This window comes from Talpa europaea (assembly GCF_964194135.1).
Source record: "Talpa europaea genome assembly, chromosome: 14".
NCBI classification, from domain to species: domain Eukaryota; kingdom Metazoa; phylum Chordata; class Mammalia; order Eulipotyphla; family Talpidae; genus Talpa; species Talpa europaea.
The window spans coordinates 50,310,968-50,335,556 of record NC_140082.1 but is presented as its reverse complement, the minus strand read 5'-3'; the positions used below and the strand labels follow the sequence as shown (position 1 = coordinate 50,335,556).

Here is a 24,589-nt window from a genome sequence, read left to right as displayed (position 1 = left end):
ATGAAAACTAAGAAAAAGTAAAAATTTATGGTTAATACTGCCAGAAATGGTTCTCCAGTAGCCATTTAATTAACATTTAATAATTTTCTTAAGTATGTTTATAATTCTGGAAACAAAACGATGATGTTATTTAAATCATTTAAAATTTCATTACCTCAAATTTTGCCATCTGTTGTTTGATCATAATTCATATTTCTCTTACATTTCATGAAAATATTGTGGAACTATTTAGGGAAATATTAGATTTACTAAATAATGTTATATTATTCCAAAATACATTAATAATATTATACTGTTATATAATTAAATACATGCTGATGGCCATATGGTATAAGAGTATCCTTCCTTAATCTCATTGTGTGTGGTAATATTTGCATGGCATTGAAGAAGTTATGATTCAGAGAGAATTTATAGTCAAGTTTTTAGATAATAAAAAAAGGCATCAAAGAAAAATCTTTACTATTGCTATGCTAATATATTCTGCATAAAACAACAACCCACCAACTCATAATGTCTCACATACTATTAGTTTGGGAATTTTGAGCATAGGTAATGAATAAGAAAAGCAAATGTACAGTGAGTTTTGTTGCTTAAAATGGGATACAACCGAAAAATTATATAAAATCTATTAATATTAATATAAATGCATTGTTCTCTAAGTATAATTTATCACTGATCATGAAAAAAGTTAGCTCAAAAGTATCTCTAGTAAAAGTAAAGTTTAAGCAAGTAACAAAAAATTCAAAATTAAACCACTGAAGGATAGTATGTCAAACATCATAAATATGATACAAGCAGTAATAAAATGATATCAGCATAGAATATTAAATCAAATGTGACTCCTTAAATTTTTGTTAGAAATATTTAAAATATAGCATATGCTAATTATCTGTGTAATTTTAGAAATTCTTTGAAAAAGACAACAAAATAAAAGACTTGATCATCCAAGATACATTATCATATGTTGCTGTATCATTTATAAGCTTGGAAATTTTACATTAGATGTTAGGCACTTCTAACTTATATATTTATTTTTTAAAGATTTATTTATGCATAAAAGAACTGGGGTGCAGGCCAGAGGTGTAGGAAAGTGAGAGGATTCATCAGAGACAGAGTGGGGAGCAGAACAGGCAGATCCACTGACATACACTGCTGAGGGGAGTAGCGAGTGAGACAGGAGAGGTCTGCTGCACCATGTCTGTTAGCTCCCTGGCCGGGGATTGAACTCATGCTGCAGTGGCTGGCAATAGCTTGATAAGTGCTAAGACTTAACACCTATGCCATTAGGGAGGCCCCTAAGTTATATGTTATTGTAAAGGAATATGCTTGAACGTGTTTTTTGGGCCACAGTTAACAAATTAAAACACATATTTTTTATTCAGTTTCACATGGTTAAAGCAAATATGATTGAATCAACACAAAATCTAACCTGTTCAAGATGAAAAAGCACATTTGCTATATCCAATACTCTTTCTACTGTCTTCTCAGGGTCTGAAGTGTCTTCAGTCCTGTTTGGTAAGTCTTTGTAGAGAGCCATTTGCCATCTAATAGCAGGATCTTCCAGCTGTAGAATCAATCAATCAATCAATCAATAAAAGATAGATAGATAGATAGATAGATAGAAGATAGATAGATAGATAGACCATAGCAGACTGACTTGTGGAATCCATGTACAAGAATTTATTGAGCAAAGCATAGTGCGGAAACACTGCAGAGATTAAGACTGAGAAACATCCTGTACTCATGAAATGTATCATCTACTGGAGAAAATAACATTAAGCAAATATTCACAATTTTGATGAGAACTGCTAAAAAGAAATAAAAATTACCTGAAATTTAATCTGCTGTGTTGGTGATTGGGGAATATCCCTAAATAAGTCAAGTTTTAAATAGGATTTAAAGATGAATTGGAGATGATCATGGAAAGGAAATAGGCAAAAGCCTATACTTTTCTCTTCTTTCACAGTCAAACACTGCAAAATCTACAAATGATTTTATAGGCAATGGTATATAACCACATTTATCTAAATATATAGAAACCCTACAACAGAGCCCAGTACCATTAAAATCAAGGTATTAATTAATATAAATCAATGAGTAAAAGATCAGATTCTTAAAGCAGTCTATATAATTTGCCTTTTAATGCTGTCAAATTTCTTACGTGAAAGATATAACTGAGGTCTGCATGTTTGTAAAAAAGACTATTATAAATCATAAAAACAAATAAGTGCATCTTTACAAGGAATAGAATATGTTACTTCAAAGACATAACTGTATCATTAAAAGTGGGCAAAGCCATTCCCTTATATTTCTCCTTCCACTTAAATCTACATTAAGACTCCTCTCAAGGAATCCTTCAGATCACAGTAGAGTGAAGATGTCTGGGAGTCCCCTCCTCCACATATTTATAACCAGATCACAACAAAACAAAGCCAACAATCCCTGACAGATAAAATGATGGCTAGGGACATACATCAGGAGCAACAGTGTGGTGGGAAGAAATAGGAAAACTGTAATTAAACAGTTTAAAGAAATCCTGGGACAGTATAATCCAAGAGAGGGAGAGGTGGCTGCTCTATAGAGCCCCTCAGGACACACAACCATGTAGAGTGCTTTAAAAATCAGGTCCCACACTGAAGAAGGAGGGGCATGGAGTTGGCATACATGCTAAAGTGCACCACTGGCAAGCCACTGTATCAAGATGCAGAGGGATAATTACTGTCTTGAGACTGAGGCTCCTGAACTTAAGAGTGGGTGCCTAAATCAGCTAGAGAGCCCCAGAGGATCACCTCGGTCTTCTCAAAGATGAGGCTAATATGCTCAGCCTATGGCTCTGATACAAAATACCTGCCTTACCCCAACCTAGGGCAAAAACCGAGACAAGTTAATCCCTCACTCACCAGAACTTTAAAGTACCTGATATTAATAACAAGAGTGAGCACCCTAGGGTCAGGTTCTGTAGCTGAAAAGCAGAGAGAGCAATTCCTGGCTTGTGGCCCTTTCTCAACTATAGTCCCCACCCAGGACTATCTCTTTAGCGCCACCATAGCTTACAGGTGTAAGCTGGTGTGGGATGTATAAGACATTTTGATCAAGGAATTGGCCAAAGGAGGTAACCTCTGTGGATCCTCACCACTTAACTCAGATCTCTGCAGCACTGCAGGAAGTTTGAATGCTCACTGGAGATGAACTTGGTGTCCTGATGCTCTGGCTCCTTTTCTACCCAGCACCCCTATCTGGCACCAGTGTCATAGTCATCTGAACAGGGGCAAAGGCCATGGTCTGTGAAGTAGCACAAACCTAAATGTGCTGAGTAAAGAACCTAGGTTTATATCTAGCTTCTTGTAGGAGGGGGTATAACAGATTCAAGGCAGAAGCAGACATGACAAAATGTAGAACGACACTTCTCAAGATTTTCATTTTCTTTTGGAAAACATTTTTTTTTTCACAAAATGTTATTGTGTGATAATGTGATGGCTGGCCTATTATTATTCTATGTGAATTATATGAACATTTTGGAATCTTTCTCAGTTTTAAAGTCTCAGTTTTAATTTCTAACATGATAAATATCAATGAATATAATTCACAGAAACAAGGGCTCTTTTGGGTTCCTCAATAAATTTATTTATGGATCTTTAATATTTTTTAAGAATGTAAAGGGTTTCTGTGGCCAAAAAGTTTGTGAACCACTAGCCTAGCTTCATGTCTGCAAAACAGTAGATCACTGTGTGTGTAATTGTATAAACACAGGTGAGGGGAGAACACACGGAAAGCGTAAGTCCATTAATAATGAAGTTGTAATGAGTGTGATGAAGCAAAAACAAATGAACAATATCTAAAGCTTCTCAACTCCTAGCCTAAAAAGCACAGTTCAAAATGTCAAAAATAATTTTCATTTATAGGCAGAGAGATAGAGCTTTAAACATAGACTTGTCAACACCGTTTACCCTTTGATAAAACAAAGTGCTTTTTTCTATATACTATTTTTCATCTGAGGATTGTTTGGTACTGCTAGCTTTTAATATACATTCTTACTTTTATTTGTCAAAACTTTTACTCTCTCTAATATAAAATTACTCCAGTTCCCAGGATTACCAGTCCTACCATTGCAAGACATGTATTCAAGGAGGGACTGGGAATAAAAGACTTGATTTATGCAAGACTGTGACAATAGTCATAATATGCATGCTTAAGCTCCTAGCATCAAAAATGTATAGAGTGAAAAGTCAAAACAATATATATTCATTTACCTTTTATTTTAAGGTCTCATTTATGTGGAGGTGAAATATTGATTATAAATGTGTTTCCTTTTCTATTCTCCTTTTTCTTCCCAACTCCCCAATACAGAACATAAATTGTCCAGAGTGTTCCTACAAGTAACTTCTAGAATATAATGGAAAAATATCTTTCTGCTTATTCAAAACATAACCTTCTTTATTTGACTATTTCCCCAAAGTGGCATAAATCCCCCCTTTTTTTTTAAACATTTATTTATTTAGCGTACAAGACTGGGGTACAGGGCTGATGAAAGGAAGGGTGAGAGGATTCGCCAGAGACAGAGCAGGGAACAGAACAGGCAGACTGACGAAATACACTGCTGAGGGGAGCAGCGGGTGAGATAGGAGAGGTCTGCTTCGTCATGTGGGATTCTCTCGGGCAGGCCGGGATCAAACGGTCACTGCAGAAGCTGCAGACAGCTTCACAGTGTGGTGCTCAAACACCTGCACCACCAGGGAGGTCCCGGCATAAATCCCTTTGTAAGGGGAAGTGAACAGTTCGTGTCTGTACTCTTTCGTGGTTGTCTTAGACAATGATTTTCAAAGTTTGTCCTGGGTCTTTTGAGGATCCCTTTCAGGGGTTCATGATCCCCTCAAACAACTACATACATAACATGAACTCTTCACTAAAGGTTCAGCTGGAGGCTTTCTGAATATTGTTTTTAAATGTCCAGCATCTGTTTGTTATTTGTAAAGAAATCATGCTCTAATAGGAATTAATGTCCTACTCTAAGAAAGTTATCACTAAATGTATGAGGGAGCCCATACCCCTGTGCATATGATATTTGCTCTAAATAAATGCCTGTGCATTATGAATATCATACAGATGTGCCACACCTTCATCATATTATATTACAAAGTGTTAAAAGAAAAAGAATATGGTTTGGATCTTTGGAAAGAAGCATTCTAATACTCAAAAAGGCACATATTATACTGTAGCCACTACTCTGACATTTGGCAGTTTTCATAATTAAAAAAATCTCCAAAAGGGACTGAATCAAAATAAATTGCTAGACTTTATCACATAGCTGATTATATAAATAAATGAATAATTTATATGTTATTGTTAAAACATCTCTGTATAGTAGTAAATGCTCACTGGATTACAAAAACTGCTTCTAGCAATTCTTTTGCTCACCATTAAAAAGTAGAAGTTATTTTGATTACTATTCATGATTTTTTTCTACATGTACACTCAGCTTCCTAGGCAAATTTATTTCTTCCTCTTGTAGCAGCTATCCCAGGTACTAGTGACTCTTAAGACACATATCATTTCTGAGCACTAAATGTACAATGTCAAATTCTTATATACACTTGTCTCCATGTCCTAAAGGTATTCAACCTCAGCTATATGAAGGAAATTCCCATTTTTTATTTCAATGGCTAGTGTATGTTTTCAAGTTTGACAGTCTCTGAGTATCCACTTTAAAAATACATCATATATTGGGCCTCCCCGGTGGCGCAGTGGTTGAGCGCTGGGTTGCGAAGCTGCCCGCGGACTCTGTAGCACCGGTTCGATCCCCGGCTGCTCTCCGGCCTCCGGAGGAGGGTCCCACATGGCGCGCAGACCTCTCCTGCCGCCCGCTGCTCCCCTCAGCAGTGTACTTTGGTCCTTCTGCCTGCTCTGCTCCCTGCTCTGGCTCTGGTGAATTCTCTCACCCTCCCGCGCTTCTGACTGTACCCAGTGCATGTATAAACAAAAACAAACAAATAAATAAACAAACAAATAAAACATGCCTCTATATAAAAAAATATTAAAAAAACATATTAAAAAATACATCATCTATTATCTTGAGAGTCTTTAACACAAGGGTATTTGCAAGTAGGATAATGATTAAAATTTTTTTCACTATCTTAGTGTTAAATAACATTATTTGTATTAATATTCTAAGAAGAAATTAATTTATAGATAATAAATGCACTGTAGAATAAAAGTTAGCTCACCTTGCCTTGTAGATGTATATTACTGCGGATTATATCTCGTACTTCATCCTCAGTGTCTTTCTGTCAAAAAATAAATGTTACCCCAAAGAAGTCTTTTGAAGCATGAACTGTCAGGTCAAAAGAAATAACTAAAATCTCTTTTGAAATACTATATTCAAAACAAACACCTTTATAGGGCATTCATTTCAAGGGTTCCTCATTTTTTCATACTGCCATGACTTGAAACGACAGCAACTTACTCTAACTCTAAGGTAAGTACATTAAGACTTAACAGAACTGAGTTTCCATTTGTAAGAAGCGGGGAAGAACATGCTTTCTCAGGTTCAAATAGAGGTATGTCTTCAGCATTTCCCAAAATCCCCACAAAGTAATTTTAGTAGGCATTAGCACCCCCCATGATCCAGTGACAAGGACAAGCATGTCTTGAGACACAAATATTAGACAATCACCAACAAAACTACATCAATGCAGATCCTTCTGCTACAAACTCCCCTCTATTAAAGCACAGTAAGGTGTCCAATCCTGTGCATACACAGTGGGGTACTTCAGTTTGTGAGGAGGAAAAGTTGGGAAAAATATGTTCTCCACCATATATAATATGAAATAGCAATCCTCAAACTTGCATCCTAATTTTTGTAAACGTGAAAAGAAACTGGACATAAAAAAAAAAAATCTCGAGAACTTGTTTCTTGATGATTGCAAAAAAATTGCTGATTTAAAAGTCAACAAGTATCTAACCACAATTAACACAATATATCATGCTTCTAAGAGAAAAATCACCTGTCATAAATTTGAATATACTTTTCATTGCAAATTTTATAAGAGTGTTCATAAAAATTCATTTTTGTTCACTAGAAGCTTGTTTGCATCTTTTCCATATGATTCTTGAATATACCCTGAGGGTGATTAACATAATTTAGAAATAAAAACAGTCTCCAGAAAAAATAGGCAGCCTTTGTATCTGAGTCTCAGAGCCTGTGCAGAACTGCTTAATAAAACACTGAATGCAAATGAAATATTGACACTGAGTGGTGAGACAAAGGAATCCAAAGTTTTGAGAGTCTGGAGATCAAATTTTCTTACCACTGGTAAGAAAAGGAACTTACCATACTAAATCTATTTTTGGCCAGAGCAATGAGCTCTTGGTCTCCAGGGGCACAGATATTCAATCCAATGGGCAGTAATCGTTTCAGGGCTGCCACAATCAGAGAGGTCTGCAAGGAATACCGATCTCCTTTGCGCTTCATTTTCTTCCTTTCCTGATCAGAAACAGCTGCCTAGGGAACAAAGATAAATGTTGGAATATGCGACTGCTTTTTTCTTATTCCAAACTATGAACCTTTTCTAACTTGAGAGTACTTTCACCTTCTTCATCTCCTGCTAGCCTCTATTTTTGAAAATCCCAAGAGCATCTTTTCTCTTTCGTTTTAGCATCTCTATCTCTTGTTAATTTTTGTCCTACTTTCATTCCCAAGCCATTAAAATTCACTGGTATGTGATTTTATATAGTTTTAGGAGGAAATGAACATTACAATTTTAGAGAAACAGATGGATTATGTACACATTCACACAGATACTGTGTGTTTTATAATTTTCAATGCTTAAGAGGACAATTAAGGATGAATATTTTTTGCCTTGATAAATGCTTGTTTTGTAACACACACTCACTCACAGTATATAAACAACTATTATAAAATACTTTTGCCTTTTATATAGTCTACAGGCTTGTCTCTACATGGTCTTAAGCCCTTTGTTGTGGAAACAGGCATACCATCCTAATCAGAGTTAGGTAAATACTTGAGATGATCTCCGGATGAGGTCTCTGTTTACAGTTTACAACTAAGCCCTGCCATGCAGGGATCTCTAGTGATACTGAAAATTATGGTTATGCCAGTAGGTCACCTAAAATCATAGTTTAATTTTCACTAAATAGTGAGCATCCATTTCATTAAGATGGCACATTCTAATGATAAAATTAAAATAATTATCCCACATCCATATTTTTGTGCATGTTAAATTTCTTCACAACATTAAATCAAAGATTGAAGATAATTGCATAATAATGACCTACTGTAATAGTTTTAAGCTATTGAAAAATAAGACAATTTAAATATACATTATTTGCTTTCTCACCAAAAGGCAAAATGTGTCACAAAATGAGAGTGAACTAACATTTTCACATAATAAAGGCAGTAAAAAAAATAAGTATTCATATGGTAATGGTAGTTTATATATTAATGATATATAAAATAAATGATAAATATATCAAAAGTTATCATTTCATGTAACATATCTTGATATAACAAAACATATTATATGAACCATAGTAATAAGAATCACATTCACTTTCCAATGAGATGTACTTATTGCAGGGAACCCATTTTTATCTGAGATTAGTTTAAGTTTAGTAGAAAAAGTACAGTGGATAATTATTTGTACTATTAACTTGATTTAACCATAAAAATAATGGGTCAGTGGTCTTAAATGAGCTCTGTGCTAGAAGGAAACAAACCACTGACAAAAAGTATTATTCAAATGTGGAACCAAACTTAAACAGATTGACACAAATTATACATATATATTTCTATCCAATAATAGCAAAACTAAATTGCCCATTACATTAAAGTCTAAGTTTTATTTTTGTTGTCCTTTCCTTTGACTTCAACAAAACTCATTTGGCTTTATGGCTATAGAAGCAAAAGAAGTTTATATTTGGCTTGATATTTATAAATGCTTAAGTGATCTTATAATAAAAATAATACAAATCAATACTAAAGACAACTACAAATTGCTCAGTTTTGGGAAACACTAGATAATTAATTCCTACTAATCAAACTATAACATAATTTTCTATATTTTAGAAATCTGTAAACTGAAAAGAGAAGTTAATAAATCTTTGAACATTTATGGATGATAAAGTACACAGCTAGTATGAAGAAATTATATCTACAAGCAATCAAATATTCTTAAGTACATGCATATGGTTGTTTTATTTTTTTCATTTTCTGTTTCTTCCCCAGAATATGAAGTCCATCAGGGCAGTGGTTAAACCTGTTTCTTCATGAACCACATGCATTTGCTTTAAATCAAAATGAGGTTTCCTAACCCAAATCACCATATTTCAAACTGGTCTGCCTTCCAGGATCTGTGATGTATTATAGATTTTCATTTTGGAAATAGCACTCCATACAAACAGCAATTATATTTCCTCGGGTGTCTGGTTCAATACTGATAGATGACAAGTCTCTTGTATTTTGGTCGACATTCCTTTTCCCTTCAGGTGAGGGGGTGGATCTCTTTGTCACTGTGAAGTCTCAGGCAGGTGGCATGAGATCTTGACACCAATATCCATGTCAGTCCCTGCATGTCTCTGATTTTAGCACTGGATGTGGGAACATCTCTGTCTGTTTCAGCTTCAAATGTTAGGGTGTATGGCCACCTCTTCTTATCCATTTTTGGCATTAGATTTACACAGACCAGGTTTTTGGCAGAGATGGTATCCATCCTCTAACTATATTCTAATTTGGCTCCTTTGTGCCATCCATGGTCAGCAAGCACTTCAATGATAGTGATGAAACTGCAGTTATGATGCCGCCAAAGTCAATAACTGACTCTCATTTCTGTCCAAACGCTGAGCCACAATGATATTATGATTGTTTTTTAAATAAAGCAATATACAAGCACATTTAACTCTACTGTTTATACTAGAGGCATAGGTCCAGAAAAATAAATTGCTATGTGATAATTCAAAAACATATACATACACAAAGTACATCTCAAAAAACAAGAAAGCAAAGAATTATCAGTAATTTCTAAATCTTTCACCAGTTACTGTCATTTGTTATCTATCTTTTGTTAGCAGTGACACGATAAAAAGACTAGGGGTGGGGGGACATTAAAATTGAGATAGCACTGCTTTACAATCTATTTTTTTTTCTTGCAAATGGGAGTAAATGTTACTATTGGTCAAAGTTTATAGGGTACTTCCATTAGTTTACAAAATGTGCCATGCTATGAGTATGAGCTTTGAGAATCATTGGATTAAAACTATGAAAAAGAGAAAAGATGTTTGTATGGGGTTATGCAGACCTCTGCTCTAAGGAACTTAATTACCTTGAGTTTGATGTCTGATGGAATCAATCTTCATCCCAAAAGAAACACTAGCATCTTATGTCATCTTTGTGCCCTTATCAATCACTGTTGACAACATACTGCCTAAGCAGACAAATTCACTAATAATTTTTAGTTCAAAATATCCCTGAAATATGTAATCTTAGTAGACCATCTCCTGAAGCTACATTTCCTTACTCTTCATACTGTTAACTCAGAGAAAAGTTATCTTCTTTGAGTGTTTTAAGAGTAGGGGTCATGCTAATTGTGCAAGTGTTCTAGTTGTGCAAAGCCTCAGCTAGCAATAGGTTCTAGTCTATGTGTAACAGTGGTAAATATACAGCATTTAGAACTCTAGGAAAGACCAGGTATATTGAATGATGCTATTCTACTGCCTTGGTTGTCACCTATCAAGCAGGTCAGATGAACTAGTCATTCTGCAACTCCCTTTCTGTAATTTATTGAGTTAGTAATGACAGGTTTCCTTGATCATAGTGCTACATGATCTTGGATGTTTGTCCACTTGGCAGAATAATTTTTGTGTTACATCAAGTGATGCATTCATTTCTAGGGAACTATGAGCAAGTTTCTTCCTTTACGACAGGCATTTCTGTGTCTGTTTGTCATACCATGTTTGATTAAAACAAATTCTGGATTCTTTAGAACTGTATGTGTAATCAATACCAAATCTACATTACCAAATCTACAAATTCCATTTACAAATCTTCAAAGAAATCAACCAATGAAATTTACATTCAGACATTGTCTAGAAGAGCGAGCCAAATTACAGTAATACCTTTGACATCTTTGACTTGGTGTCAGTAATAAGAAAAGACATGTTGTTGATTTCATTCTGTACTACGAAGTTCTGTTCTTCTCTCTTGAAATTCTAGGAAGTTACAAAGGCAATTTCAATTAAAACCACACAGATAAGAAATCCATGTAATTAGAGATTACATAGGGCTGAAAAGTTTCTATAAAGTACTACATTGATATGTAAGAATTAATGATAATGTGAACAAATATTTGTTGAATAACCAAGGCAGGTGTTTGGCTAGGGATGACAATTCTGGGAACTAGATGGGGGAAAAATGGAAAAGATGAAGTTCATAACTTTAAAGAACAAAGTCACATACCTACCAAGGGCTACAATATTCAAATCCATCATGATTTACATCATGAGCAAACACGGACGACCCAAGAGTATGAGAGCCTATGATGTAACTTCCCATTCGGTCTGACATTTCATCTAATTTTTCAAATACTATAACATTATTTTATTTAATTTTAATTTAGGCACATAAAAACACTGGCAAAGCCAAGTACTTGCGCGATGGTCGTAGGGAATGCCAACACAAAATGAAAGTGGAAATAACCATTTTAAAAGAGATGTTAATAATCTGTGTGCCTTATTACTTTTGATGAGCAATACCCAAATAAAACCATTTCTTTGTAAGATTCCAATATGCTAGTATTTCATGAGTAATAAAACATTTTGTGTGAAGGAGAGCAAAATGACAAAGTAAGCCTTAATTTTCATTCAGCTCATAATAACATTCTAATTCCACTATTAGTAATAATATGACTACTCATGTAGTCTTACCTTTTAATATTTGAGGAACAATATATATGACACAATAGATTTGTGTTTTAAATAAACCAGTAAAATTCAAAAACACATATTCATATTTTTTTCTTATTCCTGAAAGTATCATTATAAGTTCATCTAAAAAGCTACTGTTTGACACTCTTGTTTCAAACATTGCCTTGTATGTAAATTTAAAGATTCTTCTTATTATATTAGTGATTGATGAAGTTGAAGATTCTCAGTTCTTCAAAGAAATATATGTTGTTTTTAGATTACATGATTTACTTCCGGGCTCTAGATTTTAAAATTTTCTTCAGAACTGTCCTCAATGCACCCTCATAACAAGAATTATGTAGGATAAGTAATCCATTTGCTTTTAGCTGGGAAATATAAATAATCTAAAAGAATTTCCTATGACATCACAGAAAATGATGTCAATGTGAAAATACAAATTCACATGTTAAAAAGTCATTATTTCACATATTATTTCTGTGTGATTATATAATTTTGTATATTTTGATATCTGTTTTTACATACATTTTGGTATAGAGTTTCACAGACTCCTCAGAAATGGGCAACAAATAATATATCTTAAGAATTAAATTTTATTTTTTTAAAATTATATTTTCAAATTAACTGATTTGCATAAATATCTGATGAAATAAACTGGGAAGATGCCTCAAATAATGAAAGTGGGATTCAGGTTTTCATTTTTAGTATTTCAGTATTTCCAATTTATAAAGTACCATAAAATTATAATTAACAAACTCTAAGCTTTTGAAATAATGTGGGACAAAAATAAATGTTCCCTTACCTTTATTCTGCTAGCTATTGGAGATAATTATATGCTAAAGTTTCTCTTATGATTGAAATCCTTTTCAGATTAAATATATATATATATTTACAACATTCAAAACAGTATAAATTAATTAACAATGTATTTTATACATTATATTAATAGGATTTCTAGTAGGAGTTTTATTTTAACATGTGAGCAAAACTAAACTCCTCCCAAAAAAGAGTGTATGATAGAACAAATTTAAAGAATGAATATCTTTACAAGTGTGTTCTATCTTCTATGAAACATATGAGTTGAAAAATATGAGTTTATCTCAGCATTTTTCAAACTGAGGCATGAGTACTCCTAGCGGCTAGATAGTAAAATGCCAACAGAGATGAAAGGCTAGAGGGGAAAAATGAATCACTTCTATATCCATTTACCCCAAGATTTAGCAGCAAACATTTAAAAAAAAAATGTTTATAGGGCCTCCCTGGTGGTGCAAGAGACTGAGCACAGAACTATGAAATGATCCACAGCCTCTGCAGCACAAGTTTGATTCCCCCATCCAGCCAGGGAGCTACCCACATGGCGCAGAAGACCTCTCCTGTCTCACCTGCTGCTCCCCTCAGCAGTGTATTTCGGTTAGTCTGCCTGTTCTGTTCCCCACACTATCTCTGGTGAACCCTCTCACCTCTGGCCTGTACCCCAGTTCTTGTATGCATAAATAAATTTTAAAAAATTGTTTATAGAGTACAATTAAAAGCTACTGTGATTTTTGATCATAAATTAGAAAACTCAAAAGAAGGTTTATTATTGTCTCAAATTTTCCAGGGAGACCTGTACTATTAAGTGATAACTAGACAAGTTGAGAATCACCACCACATGGAAGGGTACGGGAAACTGGCTGACCCTTGAAAGGCCTAAATATAAACCCAACAGTGAGCACTGAAATTTCCTACTTACATGGGATTTTGACCAGTAGATAAACACTTCTGCCACCATACGGAAAAGATCCTCTGCTTCTGGGTTAGGCTCTTTTAACCACTTTGCCCTGGATCACATAATAAAAAGTGGTTTTTCAGTCACTACTTAAAGTTAATTAAAAAAGAAAAAAACTGGCCTCCCTTATGGCATAAGGGGTTAAGATGCAACCTATGAAGCTGCTCACAGTCACTGCAGCACAAGTTCAATCCCCGGGCATGGAGCTACCCACATGGTGCAGCAGACCTCTCCTGACTCATGCACTGCTCCCCTCAGCAGTGTATTTCAGTCAATCTGCCTGCTCTGTTCCCCACTCTGTCTCTGGTGAATCCTCTCACCCCCCCACACACACCTCTGGTCTGTACCCCAGTACTTGTACGCATAAATAAATATATCTTTTAAAAAAATTTAAAAATCACCCTCCCAAAGTTTAATTTGAAACCAAGTAACTCAGGGTGACCTGATGCGCCCTGACCTCATCAGTGGTTTCAGTATAGAGTTGTGATATTTAAAAAACATTAAACTGGAACTGTCAAACTGCTCATTTCTACATGCAAAAGGTGAACTGCTCCAGAATGTGATTTTCTATTATAAGTTTAAGATGCATGCTGAAAATTATTTTCTCTGCAAACATTTAGAGAACATTATGTTAGAATCATGAACAAGCTCATTGCTAAGTAGTTAATAGTAAATGAAGAAATTTCAACCAGGACACACGAAACAAGCAAGGTTATGATTGAATTAGATAAATTAATTGCTTTAGACTATTATACCTGTTATAGTCCACAAATCTAATTAAGAGAGGGTAGAAGGCATAGAGATCTCTGGCCAGTGTGGTAAACTCATCTAGAATGAGAAGTTCAGCCTCGGACATATCCCCCCTGGCTTCGGCTTTCAGATGGTCTTCCTCAGACACCACCATCGCTGCCTTTTTCTTGAGTTTCTCCATTAATGGCAAGAAATGAGTTTTCAAGAGCTGAGGTTTTACTTTATTTATAATAGGCTGGGAAAATACTGTTTGAAGACAGACATTAAAATTCTGCTTTGCATAAACATTCATTAAATGAAGATAGACTGTAATTACAATTGTGGCTTGATTTAAGCCTCCTCTCCATCAGCACATGACTTCTTTTAGGATTCAGCCCTGTCTCAGCCACTGTTTTAATCCAAAATCTAATTGCATAGTTGCCGTTCAAAAATGATTACTGAATTAAATTTGATATGCTTGTTTTTAAAAAAGGACTGGAAGTTAATTTAGAATTGGAAAAAGATATTCATTCACTTAGGAAGTCAATTATTTTCACACAAAGAAGATTAGTCCCCAAGTGGAGACTGAGAAGAAATTCACACAACAAAAATTATATGAGACTAAATATAGTTATCTCACTTTAATTGTCCCCATCCCTGCCCCAACGGGAGAGTCAGATTATATATAATATTGTATTTTTATTTAAAAATAGTGGTTGTTGTTAGTGCTTCTAAACTTTATGAAGCCATTTTAAAAAGGATTTTTTTCCCTAAAAGTAATGTATATATTTGGGGAAATATATAAAAGATAAATATTAACCACTCTACACAACTTAGTAATGTACTGGTATATTTCTTTGGAGGCTTTATCAATAAATAGCATCATTAATAAATAGTACATTCAATATATAATTTATTCATATTTACTAAAACATTTCTCAATTCAATTTCAAAAAATAATTTTCCAAGTCATAACACAATGTTGAGACCTTAATGCTTATAGATGGCTTAATATTCTGGTATATGAATGGATACAATACTCCAGTGTTTGCTATAAATTGTTTCTAATTATTTAATATAAATAGTGCAGTGATAAACTTAAATGTAAGTATTTGACTATATTGTTGATTATCCACCCTTCTAGCTCCTGCTAAAACAAACTGCTAAAAGTGTGTTGTTCTAAAATCCAGTTTTATATTTGTCTCTTGTCTATAGAATCTCTAGTTTTTACTGCTGCATTTAATGAGTCATCTCATAAAGATTGTCATCTCAGGAAAACATATTCTTTCAAGCAGTAAATATGGAAAGTTAACCCAGTATATGATTGTGTACATTTGTTTCAAGGAACAATATGACAGAGATAATACTTCTTAAGCACAGAAAAAAATAAGAATAAAGACTAATGTAGGAAAATTATAATCTGTATTTCAAATTCTTTTTGGAAATCAAACCAATGTAAGTGGTAAGTCCCTTCTCAATCTTACCTGCTAACCTCTTCATCCAGGCTCCTTCATCAATCCCCAAGTTATTATATATGATTTTCAATATATTCCCCAGAAGCGTGTTCATGTGCTCTGAGTCCAGAGCTGTACAGCACATTTCAGCCCTTTCTGGGTTGTTTTCAGGCCCATGCTCCCACCACCGGGACATGTAGCTGCAGAGCATGGGCAGGACAACTTCCATCACATGTGGCATTTGTGTGTAGCGTATACCAGACTCAGCTAATTCTACAATTTCTTCCATGAGTTTCTCCAAAGATGGTATATTTGGACAAACATCTTCCACATTAGTTGGCAAATTGAGAGCTGGAAAATACACATGAAAATGAATTATGTTTAGTAATGTAACTGACAGGACAGCCAGATGCCCACAGTTTACAAGAAACATAGGCGACCATTTCATATTAGGCTTCAAAACTCCACAAGACCTGACAGGCCTTCAATAGGTCCCTTCTCTCTTTGTTCATGGCAGCTATTTAAAAAACTTTCTCTCTTTATTGTAAGTTCCTACCCATAAGATCAATAAATGACCATCCCTTCTATTTAGGAGCACCTAAGAATGTCAGCTGTCTCTGCTTACTAGCCTTTTATGTCTGGACCCATGTTCACATGCATTCCCATTCCAGATGAAGGAATTTGAGGATACCTATTTATGGTTCTGCCCGTTCCTGATGATGAGCCTACACCTCAGGGAATCTTGTGGAGGCCTCTATTTTCAGCCCCTTGCCCAATGATACTTCCTCCCCAGTAGCCCATACATATGCTGAAATAGCTTCTAGATTGTTTAGATTTCAGGCACTTTTCTGTCCACAGTAATGAAGGTCTCTATTTCCACCAGTTACAGAATTGACTCTCACAATGCTCATCTTACTGTTCTAGAGGCAATTCACACCACTGACCAGTGAATTTTGGCCATTCTTATGGGCTTCTGTTATAAGATAATAAACCTCAAAGCCGTATTTCTTAAATTTCTTTTGTCTCCAATACTGAATATCTCAAAAGCAACTAAATCACAATAAGTCTAAATTTAAACTTGAACTTTTTCTCCAACCTGCTTCTTGAGCAGGTACTATCTTGGTGAGGACATTTTGTAAATAGTCACCCAGGTTAGAAGACTAGGAGAAATTCTGGGCTGAGCTATTCCCTCACCTCTCACAACAGATGATTCTACCTCTAGCATCTCTTATAACCACTTGCTATGTACTCCATCAAAAAGAGCTCCCTCAATCACCTCTCTTCTGAATTACCACAACCATTTTTTAACTGGTAAATTAAATCCTTTCATCTTTGTTATTTCTGCCAAGATGAATGTGCAAAACGCATTATCTACTCATGTTACTCTCTTTTTTGATGACAGCAAAAGGATTCTCTGCAATTGCTTCTCAGCTGACACAGAAAGCCTACCTTACTTCTTTAAGTTTTCCATTTTTTCTCATCTTTACTCTTTCCTCCCCTGAAGCTCTCCAGCCACCTCCAAATACTTGACATTTCTCCTAATATACCAGAGTTTCAAAATTCCTAATTTCAGGATTCATCTTGTACCAATTCTGTGAAGTCTTTCTAAGTGTTCTTAGCTACAATTGTTGCTGTTTCCAGTGTTGTTCTTTTATCGAGATTACTTTGCAACAGTGTAGGGTTTTTAATTATTTGTTTATTTCATATATTTTTTACAGCATTATTCATTTTTAAACAATGTTTGTTTCCCCTCCCCCTCTGGTGTATTCCCCATAGAGTTTCCTTCACCAATGCACCTGTGCACCATCACCTCAGTCCCCTGTGCTCCTCCCTCCCTCCCTCTGATCCCTCTTCCTCCTCCTCCCCTGCAGGATGTCTCTGATTTATAATTGTCTCTTTGTTTTTGTTGTGTTGTGTTTCATAATGCTATTATTTTTTCCCCTGATGTCTTATTTGGTCCCTCTATATTCCTCCTATAAGTGAAACCATCTGATATTTTTCTTTATCCTTCTGACTGATGTCACTGAGCATAATTCCTTCTAGCTCCATCCATGTTGCTGCGAATGGCATGAGTTTATCTTTTTTGATTGCAGAATAGTATTACATTATGTATATGTACCACATCTTCTTGACTATAGAGGTTTTAGATACAGTTTCTCACTTTAGCAGCTGTATCTACCATTCCCTGCCCCTGTGTTCTTTATTCTGGATCCTTTCACATACATTTATGAGTCTCTCTCTACCACAAAAAAAAACAAAACACAATATGGAAAAGAATCGAACCTGATTCATCACTTTTTTATATCTCCTTCTTCTACACAGTGCACATCACAAACAATTATTTGTTAAACAATGGATTAAAAAATGAATGAGGGAAAATGATGAAACTCAATTCATTTCATTTGTTATGCAAATGATGTGTTACATAAAGATAACAGGTAAATTACCTGCTTTGTGTATTTGCTGCTAGTTAATGAAACACAAACCTGCTTCAATTTTGATTCATAGCAAAAATATTAACCAATCATATACTTAATAAGATAACATCAGAAGACATGTTTACACAGATGATTAGTAATTTAAACTCAATCATGTTTTACTATTTACAAATACATTATGGAAATGATATAGAAAAATATTGCTGTCATGTTAAACAAAGTTTCCCACTCTGAATTATAAAATTAGCATATCATACATCATTGCTGAAGATTTTGAGATTCTTCATGTGATAAAATTCACTATAAAGTCAAGAGCTCTCATAAAAAATGAGTCACACAGAGAAGCAACTTCATTAAGAGAGGCGTATATTTGTGGCTAACAAATAGATCTTACCCAGCATTTAAAATAGTTTGGGACTATTGGAAAAACAATTAAAATATAATATACTTTACCTGGAGGAAATCAATCAGAAAAAAAAAATATTATAAGAGAAAGCACCTGTACAATATTCAGCCTTTGAGAACTCTTTTGGTTGCCTTAAATAGCTGTTTAGAAGAAAAACTAATTTTCACTTGATTAATACAACTCAACCCAAATAATTCTAATGGGTTCGTAAAGGTCAATCACTGAAATCATCAATAAAGAGTTTACAGGTTTTTTCAAGATTTATCTTGGGAAGAAAAAAAAAAAAAAAAGAATCCGAGCCTCCCTGGTAGAGTAGGGATTAAGACTTGGTACTATCATGCTATTGCCACTGGGGCTTGATTTCAATCCTGGCCAGGTTACTGACCCACATATGGCACAGCAGACTTCTTCTGTCTTGACGGCTGCTCCCCTCAGCAGGGTATTTCAGTAGATCTGCCCACTGCTCCCCACATTATCTCTGGTGAATACTCTCACCCCCTGCACCTCTGGCCTCTACCCCAGTTCTTGTACGCATAAACAAAAATAATGTTTTTTTAAAAAAGGAAAAAAGGATCTATTTACCTGGAAAATCAAACTTTTCAAAATGGAAAGCAATGATGCAGTGTATAGACACCTGTATATAAAAATCTTAGGAATATTCATACTAGGGTCAAGTACAAATTAAAGTTATTGATTAATTGTATCCACATTTGTGCTTTTAAATTTTATAATAATAAAAGTTGGACCCAACTATTAAAATCACACATGATAAATTGCCCCCATAAGGTAGACATCTGATTGGTGGCTCATAGTTTTTGAAAAAATTTAACTAATTTTCTTTTAGAAACACAAAAGGGTTTCCAAAAAATTCCAAATAATACTTAAAAAAAAAAAAATGGCATTAGGGCCTCCCGGGTGGCACAGTGGTTGAGCGCTGGACTGCAAAGCTGCCTGCAGCCTCTGCAGCACCGGTTCGATCCCCAGCCGCTGGCGGGTCCCACATGGCTTGCAGACCTCTCCTGCCGCGCCCACTGCTCCCCTCAGCAGTGTCCTCTGTCTGTCTGCCTGTTCTGTTCCCTGTTCTTGCTCTGAGAATTCTCTTACCCTCCCACGCTTCTGACTGTACCCAGTGCTTGTATAATAAATATATAAATCTTAAAAAAAAGAAAAAATGTCATAATCCATTTGAAGATAATCCATTTGAAGAATCACTATGGAAAATACAATGAGTGCATTAAGTTTTAGCTTCATATCTCAAATATTTTCTGCATTACCTGTTCTCTCGCGTGAAGACTTAGTATTATAAATGGAATAAACATTATGTTTGTCAAGATGAGTTTCCAAAAATGCTACAGGAAAGGCACCAGCAAAAGCAGCCAGACATTCTCCTAATGCAGAACGTTGCCTGTAAGTAGAAAATGCTTATATTATTTTTTCTTCCAAGTGAAAAACTGAAGAAATTACATTAAAATTGGCAAGATTACCTGAAAGAAGGATAATAATATTGCCACAAATAAAACTAATTTCCAAATCTAATTTCTATTTTGCAAAGCATTACCTGCTTTTTCAATAGCAAAGATGGTAATAGTAAAGGAATGGCAAGTCAAAATTTGTTTAAAAAGAGAAAAAAGCTAAATTTGTTTAAAAAGAGAAAAAAGCTAAATATAGTAGCTGAAAAGAAATTAAAAACTGTACAAACCAAATAACAAGAAAAACACTGCCAACGCCCCTCCCTACAAGTTTGTATATTTTTTTCTTTCTTCTTTACTTTTTCTTTTCTTTAGTATAATGACCTAGTGAAGCATTCTTATTATGTGAATAGATTGATGAAATTATTTTAATGAAGTATTTCCACCACATAAATATAATTTTCTGAAAATTTACCATTTATAAATGATTTTAGGATAGTTATGAAATATAAAGCATGCTAAATACTAAAAAATATTGGTAACACAAGATTAATTTATTAATATCGAGTGAAGGAAGGTGTTTAAAGAATCAGACTGTGATCAATTGATCTATGATCCCCCTAGCATGGATAGAAATTCCTTCTCTCCCTTAGTTATCTACTTAATTCAAGGTTTCACTGGCACAAATAGTGTTTATCAAATGTAGATTGACATGAGAACTATTTCAGCATATTATAAACTCATTAAGTAATTTACATAAATATTTAAAATGAAAATAAGAGGGGTTTCCTTGGTGGTGCAAGGGGTATAAGCATCAGCACTATGAAGCTATCTGTAGCTACTGCAGCACAAGTTTGATCCCCGGCCAGGGAGGTGCAGCAGACCTCTCCCGTATCGCCAGCTGTACCCTCAGCAGTATATTTCAGTCAATCTGGCTGTTCTGCTCCCCACTCTGTCTCTGGTGAATTGCTCACTCCACGCACCTCTGGCCTATACCTCAGTTCTTGTATGCATAAAGAAATTTAAAATAAAATGTCAATAAGATGATCTAATTAAGAAAAAACTACACAATTCTCTTAGGTAGCTTTACATTTCTCAAAATAAAACATCTGAAATTAAGGTTTGGCTATCTGACACTTTAATTAAAAATGACAAGATATGTAGTCAATTAGGAAAAAAATCCTTCATAGAATGACACTGAATGAAATACAATTCAAATTAAACATCTAGTAACATATCATTGTTAAATTAATTTAGGACATCAGGACTTAAAAAGAACACAGGGTTTGTGTTCACTATAGAGAAATTATTTAAACTTTTCAAGTTTTGCTTTCCTTACCTAAAGATGGAGATGCAGAATTCCAAAATTTCTGGCATGTAGAATGGGTTTAATAAGTGTTTTAAAACAAAATTCATTTAAGAATTTAATAGCTTAAAATGTTTCAAGCATAACTCCAAAGAAGGCAAGATACTCCCTCACATCTGATTGGACTTTGCTCTTTTATTTCACTAATAATTCAGATAAATTATTTAATAATTTACTTTAAAATTCTCATTCAATTAAAAATTCTCAGATGCACTCTAATAATTTGTGTTGATATTATGGAAATAACAATTTTACTTTTAGTTCAATTGTATTTAAATATTTATATTTTATTAGTACCATGTCACTTTATTTCTTCAAACATCTTTCACTAATCTTCAAATTTTTATTTTTACATTCTCTCACAGCAAGGTTAATTGAAATATATACATATATTTTTTTGGAACCTAACAAAGTTATCCCATATTTTTTCAAGATAAAGACATAGACAAGAATAGCATCAACAGTAACAGTAACTGCTAAAACATGAGTCTGGGCTTCCAGATATTAAAATATATTACAAAATACTAACCATTAATTATTTTAAAAATTAAATATTATAACAGAGAAGAAATTCTAGAAACCATCTGGTAAATATATTTCTTTGCTCTATAATGAAAGGTTTATTTTAAATTAGCACATAAAAAGTAATATTTAGTAAATTACTATTTTACACATATTCAATGATTTTTAAAAAAACTGCATTTGAATCCTATATAACACCAAAAGGAAACACCAAGTTTCAGATGTATGTCTAGCAAATGGCCCTTTCATACTGCAAGTGACCACTTCAACTACTCTCTAATGTCCTTTGACTTTTCACATTACTTTATTCAACCATAATTTATTTGGCTGAGGATTCAAGTCATTTTTCATTTTTTTTGTTAAATAAGGAAAGAAAGCTATTAGACACAAATCTATTTACATGAATTTATCTTCTACCCGTTTCCTGTTGGGTGGAAGAATATTGTAAGCTTTAAAAAATCACATTTTGAAAAATGTTACTGATCACCCTATGTCATTCTCTACCAACGCAAAGTAACCTGCACCATTTATCTGTTTCCTTGCTTTGTTTCCTCCACTAGATATTAGTTCTGTATGAATTACTCAGTTATCAAAAGAGGTAGACTGTTGCCAACACAGATGGAGCTGGAAGGGATGATCCGAAGGGAAATCAGCCAGAAGGATAAGAAAAATACCAAATGGTGTCACTTATATGTGGAATATAGGGAAACAACACAAAGTACCAGATACAGTCAAGCTAAAAATCTAAATTTTGAAACCTGCCTGTGGAATGGGGGTAACCAGAGGAACATGAATGGGAGGGGAAGAACAAGAAAAAAGAAGGGAGCTCCAGGATCTATGGTGTAGATTATGGGTTCTTAGGTGGTGGGTGCACTATGGAAACAATGCCTGAAGGGGAGTCCCACACTTCTATTATGGAAACAATGATATAAACCAATATTTACTCAATAAAATTATGTATTTTTTTAAAAAGAATAGGGATCTGTCTATGCAGGACCTACCCCCAAACCTAGTAAATAACTCTGCAATTAATGGATAAAAAGATTAGAAAGCTAAATTTAAACATTCTGAAAACATGAAAACCCAGGAGAAAAATATTTGAATTTCTAGCTGTTCAATTTTAAAATCATAAAACTAAAGGGTGAAAAAACATACACAAAAACTGATATTAAAGGGTGAAAAAACATACATGAAAAACTGATATAACTGCTTACATAAAAAATTCACTAAAACACAATGTGCATATAGTGTTTTGTATATAAGCACTATAAAGATATGCAAAATGCTAAAAGTGATAAAAATGAGAGAAATAACAGGCAAGAGGTGAACAGTTTTAACAAATAAAGCAATCATTACTAATCAATGAGACAATACATTATTAGAAAAATGGACAATAGATGAGAAAGATCACAAATATAAATGGCAAAATAAACACAAAAATAGTTACATGGTAATCAGGGAGATGCAACTGAAAACAAAAATGAGTTCCCATTTTAACTACTATGTTTGCAGATGGTATAAAGAAAATATGAGAAAATTAGGATTCTCTTATAAACTTGAGAGTGTAAATAAATCAATTTTCTAAAAAGAATGAAATGTATATTATAATCCTTTAATATATACATTAATATGTGCATACTCTCTAATCTAGGATTCTAAATTCTGAGAAAACAGCAAAAGGAAATAAAAATAAATATACACAGAGAAATATGGACAGAAGTCTAGCATTGTTTATGTTAAAGAAAAAAGATCAGTCTATGTCCAAAAATAAAGTAATATTTATTCTAAAAATTGAATAAATTTTTAACACTTCCTTAAGTTGAAATATTTTATAGTCACAAAAATCATATAAAAACAGTGTAATGAAAAATGAGGGCAAAAACCATAGTATTCAGAGTGAACCCAATTTTTCTTTTCCATTATCTACTTTTTTATGTCTAATGCCCTCTATTTGAATTATTGATCCTTTATAAATTTTAATATTTGGTAGGCCAAATGAGTAATTTGGGGGAAATTTACATCTATTGAATATTCTTCTATCAGACTCTTTTCATTGATTTATTTCACTATGAGTCTTGTATCAGAATGCCTTTTTATTTAGCTTATTCTTTCTAAAATCTGGTCTCTTTTTCTTTTCTCTTCCATAGAAATCTTTTAGTGAAGTTGTCAGTAACTTCATATTTCGTTCAATGAAGACATGTATCTTACTTGATCTATCCATATCAAATGACCAATATAATGCCTTCCTTCTGAACTTGAAAAAGTGAAAAAATAAAGCTGGTTTTGATAACTGCCTATATTCATGCTTACTTTGTATTTCTGGTATTTAATGAGAAACTATATTAGCAGATTCCTTTACAAGACTTAAACATCCTTAAATTGAAACTTCATATTAAATATGGTCTTTAACTTTGATTTTTTTTCATAACTTGACTTTGCTTTATGTGCATTCAAATTTAGCTAAAAGAATGTCTAATTACTCCCAAGGAAATCATTATGTCAATCTGGAGTTCAGTTTATAACTAAGTAAAGACTTTTGCAATAAATAATCAAAACATTTGAAAGA

General features: G+C 33.9%; 1 protein-coding gene across 1 annotated transcript in view; it reads right to left on the bottom strand.

Moving 5' to 3' along the window:
- The window catches only part of RYR2 (ryanodine receptor 2), a gene marked incomplete at both ends in the record, with an annotated part of 627,990 nt that overhangs the window by 92,216 nt on the left and 511,185 nt on the right, over positions 1-24,589 (bottom strand). Inside the window, 9 exon segments of the mRNA XM_084254295.1 lie at positions 1,395-1,411; positions 1,414-1,564; positions 6,222-6,281; positions 7,328-7,498; positions 11,128-11,220; positions 13,664-13,751; positions 14,455-14,695; positions 15,913-16,233; positions 20,001-20,131. Of these exon segments, the coding sequence (XP_084110421.1) occupies positions 1,395-1,411; positions 1,414-1,564; positions 6,222-6,281; positions 7,328-7,498; positions 11,128-11,220; positions 13,664-13,751; positions 14,455-14,695; positions 15,913-16,233; positions 20,001-20,131 (1,273 nt within the window).